At 30.8% G+C, this 5,324-nt stretch overlaps 1 protein-coding gene across 3 annotated transcripts; it reads left to right on the top strand.

Moving 5' to 3' along the window:
• The first annotated feature begins 992 nt into the window (after positions 1-992).
• LOC107920704 (peptidyl-prolyl cis-trans isomerase CYP19-3) lies at positions 993-2,982 on the top strand. 3 transcript variants are annotated; one of them, XM_016850528.2, is made up of 2 exons: positions 993-1,155; positions 2,187-2,982. In XM_016850528.2, the coding sequence occupies exon 2, from the start codon at positions 2,209-2,211 to the stop codon at positions 2,731-2,733; it is 525 nt and encodes a 174-aa protein (XP_016706017.1). In that variant the 5' UTR covers positions 993-1,155; positions 2,187-2,208; the 3' UTR covers positions 2,734-2,982. The 3 variants fall into 3 exon arrangements, with proteins under 3 accessions (XP_016706017.1, XP_016706016.1, XP_040964800.1); XM_016850527.2 differs by having other exon boundaries at positions 1,020-1,353; XM_041108866.1 differs by lacking the exon at positions 993-1,155 and adding an exon at positions 1,792-2,038.
• The last annotated feature ends 2,342 nt before the right edge of the window (positions 2,983-5,324 follow it).

Below are 5,324 nucleotides of genomic sequence, written 5' to 3'. Positions count from 1 at the left end.
AAATTGCTTCTTTAGGTTAAAGTTGAGACTGAGAGGTGAAATTTGACTAAATAGGAAAATTAGGAATTTAGTCCCCTAAGCTATAAATTCACTACTAGCATGGATATGAATAAACTAATATTGTTGCTTGATTGTTTTAATTGTTAAATTGAATAAATTGCATTTTAGTCATTGTTATTTAGGAATTTCATAAATCTATTTGTTTTTGGTTTGTCCATTAGAGTAGCTAATTAGACTTTCCCTTGCATGCTTAGTTGTTCTTTTCAATTTACTCATCCTTTCTCTCTTGGGTTTGATCCTCAAAGTACTTTGTGTTCTAATGTGATACAATAAATATTACAACTAGACATGTGACACTTGCAGAACACCACACTTCATATCTGTTTATTTGCAATTTTATTTGCTTAGTGTACGTACGTTGAAGCATGATCACATATCGATCCTAAAACCCAAATTAAATCATATACATCTAATTGTTTTTAACAAATTAAATGTAAAATTAAACATATTGACAATTAACAATAATTTATTCTATTAACAAAATCATGAAAAATAATGCCTAATAACATTAACAGTTAAATTTCATCAAATAAAACCCCTAAACTTGAATTAAACACTAAAAAGTTAACTTTGTTACCTTAGTTATTGAAATATATATAACATTTGTCAAATATGGATACCACATAGGACCAAAAAATAATATATGTACCACATTAGAGAAAGTGTCAAATTCAAGTACCAAATGATATATTAGGCCAATTAAAATTAAAAATATATTCGAATGTAATAGAAAATAAAAATTTAGCCCAATAGGATGATATGATTTAAGTGTTTATCTAATTTTAAAATATTATTTATTAAAATAATATGTTTTTATTATTTCGATTAGATTACTTTTGTTAAATGGAGGTAAGTGTCTCAAAATAAATAAAATAAAACCATACTTTTGGGATAAAAGTGCAATTTCAAAAACTAAGTGGGAAAAAAATACATTAAAATAAGGGTAACAATGTTAAAAAAGAAAACTAAAATCTCAGCCAAAACCCTAGAAATCTCCCTTCCATTGCCAGTATATAAGTTCACCTGAAACCCCAAGCGCTGGTATCTCCGTCATTTGGCGTCTCCAATCTCTACCTCTCCTTATCTCATCCAAAGGTGAACCATTTCTTCAGTCCCCCCCCCCCAATTTTTTGCTTGATTTTTATGTTTATAGTAGCACACATCGAAGGCTTGCAGGTGATTGTTTTCTTGAGAACCTGTGAGCTCAATAGCTGTGCAATATCATGAGTATCGTCCCCTTCAATGAATTTCTCCTTTTGATAAATAACCATCATTTATCATGAGGTTTGAATGGTAGATGATTACATTTTCTTAATACCCATTTACTAATATTTGGTTATTAGAATAGCCCGTGAGTTCCTTTTTGTTAATCTGTTATTGCAGATGCAGGTTTAAGAGTTTCTTTTTTTTTTGTAGTTAAATATTTGGTTAATTAACAACTTTATGATTAAAACTTGTACCTTTCAAAGTAACGAGCTGTTTCAATCTGATGATGAAAATGTTTTTGTTTGATTAGTTTTCTTTTGGGTATGGGGTTTTATAGTTTTATTTCTCTCTAATATTTAATTTTCTTGAAAATTTTGCATCCTAGGTGCTAGAATCCTTATATTGCTTGAGTTGATACCTTGATTGACTAAGGTGCAATTTGTATGCATAAATGTTTTAAGATATATGCAAAACAAATTTAAGCTATACAGGCATTTGCATGCGTGCCTATATATACAAACAAGTTTAAGGTGTATAAATATGGTAATAGGCTCTATAAAGAGTGGCCTAGTTTGTCCTACAAATGTGCTAAATTTTGTTTTTCTTGTATTGGCTGGTATGCAAGATTTTGATCAAGTAGAGAAAGGGGTGTATAGGCACACTAGGCGTGCATCTGCTGGACTGCACATACTCGAAATGATTTGAAATGATTTTGTTTTAAGATGCTAAGCTGCCACATCTAGGTGTGACTAGACTTATGCCTGAACAACAAGTGGGTATTAGTAGATAAACCTTGATTGATTATGATATAGAATGTGTTTTGCAAGTAATTAGGAGGATTTATTTCTTCTGTTAGTTCCTTTGCATGTGTACAATGTTTGAATTTGAAGATAACTCGAGGTTCTGATTCTTGTCTGCAGGTGTGTTAACTGGGTTAGCAAAATGTCAAACCCCAAAGTTTTCTTTGATATTTTGATTGGAAAAGCAAAAGCTGGCCGAGTTGTAATGGAGCTATTTGCTGATGTTGTACCAAAAACTGCTGAAAATTTCCGTGCCCTCTGTACTGGGGAGAAAGGTGTTGGACAGTGTGGGAAGCCGTTGCACTATAAAGGCTCAGCATTTCACCGAATCATCCCGAGCTTCATGTGTCAAGGTGGAGATTTCACAAGGGGGAATGGCACGGGTGGAGAATCTATCTATGGCATGAAATTTGCGGATGAAAACTTCAACCTCAAACACACTGGACCTGGTTGTCTATCAATGGCAAATGCTGGACCAAACACCAACGGTTCTCAGTTCTTTATATGCACTGAGAAGACCCCATGGCTGGATGGAAAACATGTTGTCTTTGGTAAAGTAGTGGATGGTTATAGCGTTGTGAAGGAAATGGAAAAAGTAGGCTCAGAAAGCGGGAGGACTTTGCAACCTGTTGTGGTTGAAGACTGTGGTCAGGTGGAAGAGAATTGATGTAGATGCAGGGAATGCTTAAGTACCTTGTTTTTCTTTCACTTGAGCACTGCTCTAGAATTATATCTAGTTAATAGAAGAACATAATCTGTTTTGTTTTGAGTCTGCTTGGCTGATTGGCTATAATAATCTCTTTAATGTGCACAAAATACTATTGATTGAAGTCATGCATGAGGCAACACAAGGAAAACAAAATTTGTATCTAAGAATAATTGAAGATATTGATATTGATATTGATATTTATATTTATATTCAAGAGGGGGTATAATTCAGCTGATTCAGGATTTTGCGACGCCTCCTTTTATCCTCCAAAGCTGGAGCCTTGAAAGGGAACAGATAAATATATGTCAACCATATCATCTATGGCGGTCAATGAGAATGCGGGGATGACAATGTGGATTGAAAAAAAGATAAATGAGGAATTGTCTGTACCATCACGTCTCGCCTGCAGCCATTTGAGTAAAAAATCAGAAGTTAATTATATAACTAATATGGGGATGACAATGTGAATTAACAATAGGTGGAGTGATTGTGTCCAAGTCCTGAGTTGACATTAGCGCTTTTTGTCATGTATACAACCTTGAAAGTGGAGAAAACTATGGGTTGAAGAAGCCTGATATCAAAAGAGGGGATTATGACATTGGTCAGAGTCTCACTAAGCCTTTTATCTCCAAGCATTTGTTTGATCATTGTGTGCAATCCATCTTATAAAACCCTCGACAGAAACGGAAACTGGCTCCGAGTATTTTCTCCAAACTGACTTGACCCACTTCGTTTTACTGTTTAAACTTCTGGAGATACATGTACATGTTTGACACAGAGAATGTTCGATCATACCTGAAGATTAGATTCAAGGCAAGAATAGTCCCAGGGATTATCCCGAATTGTTACAAGTTTTCCGTCTAAAATCAATCCATAACAGTGATGGGATTGTAGTCAAATATCAATCTTTTTTTTCAAAGAACTTACCGGTCGCCATTGATGAAGTTGAAGAGCCCTCTCAATCTCATTTATAGCTATGAAATTGTTAGCTTATAGGGAAGTTTGTTATTAAGAACTTTACAGGTAATATATATCAAACGAGTATGTCAGTAATAGTCTCTTAGAACAGTTTTGTTTCCTTTGCCACACAAGTCGTTCTATAGGCTGTTTTTCTTTTGTGAAAAAGAAATTCATGTAATTAAAAACCTTTGCATAATCATATGATTTTATATGGACCTTAAATTTTGATTCTGTTACTTGTGTAATTTTTTAATTAAATAAAAATATCATTTATTTAACGTTAAATTTAACTCTTTTTCTCTTCCCTTAATTTTTTTTTTGCATGACATGACTTGACCTATAATAGAGGAATTCATAACTCAATAAAAGATAAATGATATCCTATCATTAACATTACATAATAGAGGTAAAAGTAACATAACCAGAAATCATTTCTCTAAGACGAATGATTTAATCACTATGAGTTCGTAATTAACTTTTTCATGAAAAAAGATGTAATGGTTGATATGGCTTTAAATAGGATTATATTAGGTGAACGTATTTTGCCCAAAGAGATTAAAGATATCCTATGAGGATAACATATATATGACAAGGTTTTTGAATGAGCACTTGATGAAGTAGCTTTCATAATGGTATATATGATAAGGGGGAATTCAGTTATAGTACTATAGTGGAATGACTTCGTGACTAAATAATGTTGTAATTAATAGAGAAAGAGTTAGAACTTAATTACAAATTATTTAAGCTCTAATTATATATTTTCAATCGATCTCTTAACTAGCTCTATAAAACCCTTAACAGTTTACAAACAAATCGATATGCTGAATGAATGAAAACAACGAATTATAGAAATAGATTGCATGTATCATTATTCTCAATGAATATGTTTTCTCGCTGTATACAAGAGATGACTTAGAGATTAATTTAATTTCTTTGAATTATTATTTAATTGATTTAAATCAAATAATTGAAGGTCAAAGTGGAAATTAAATTAATTAGTCTATCACAGTTTTAGTTAACAAGTTAATTTATTTAGGAAATTAATTAAATTCATTTAATTAATTACTTAATTAATATTTTGGATTAAAAAAATTTATTGGGTTGGTAAAATTTTATAAGTATGTTTAAAAGTAAGATAACATATATAATTGTACTCAATATGAAAAATAGGTCCAAAAGCCGTTCTGTAAGAAATGGATAATAATCCTAGTGCCAAATTCATTTTAGATGAGTGTAAAAATTAAAAATTAAAAAATAATTTATTAACAATTATTAAAATTTATAAAAATATATAAAAAAATTCAAATGTATAAAAACTCAAAAATTATTATTTATTTTTAGTGTGTATATAATTACTTTTAATTCAAATTTATATGGTCAATAATTACTTTTATTTTTAGTCTATAATTTTGTTTTGAACTAAATAAATAAACAATTTGTAATAAAGAAATAAACATCTCTAATTTTGCTTTATTATTATTGTTTTTCATGGCTATACATGAACGAAGTGAACATCGTAAAAGCTATAAGTTCCTTAACTTCCACGAAAAAATTATTAACAATTAAAAAAGTAATTATATATGCACTAA

The sequence above is a fragment of the Gossypium hirsutum genome, chromosome D13 (assembly GCF_007990345.1).
Source record: "Gossypium hirsutum isolate 1008001.06 chromosome D13, Gossypium_hirsutum_v2.1, whole genome shotgun sequence".
Lineage (NCBI taxonomy): Eukaryota > Viridiplantae > Streptophyta > Magnoliopsida > Malvales > Malvaceae > Gossypium > Gossypium hirsutum.
The sequence above is the reverse complement of the archived record's forward strand: the minus strand, read 5'-3'. Positions and strand labels throughout refer to the sequence as shown.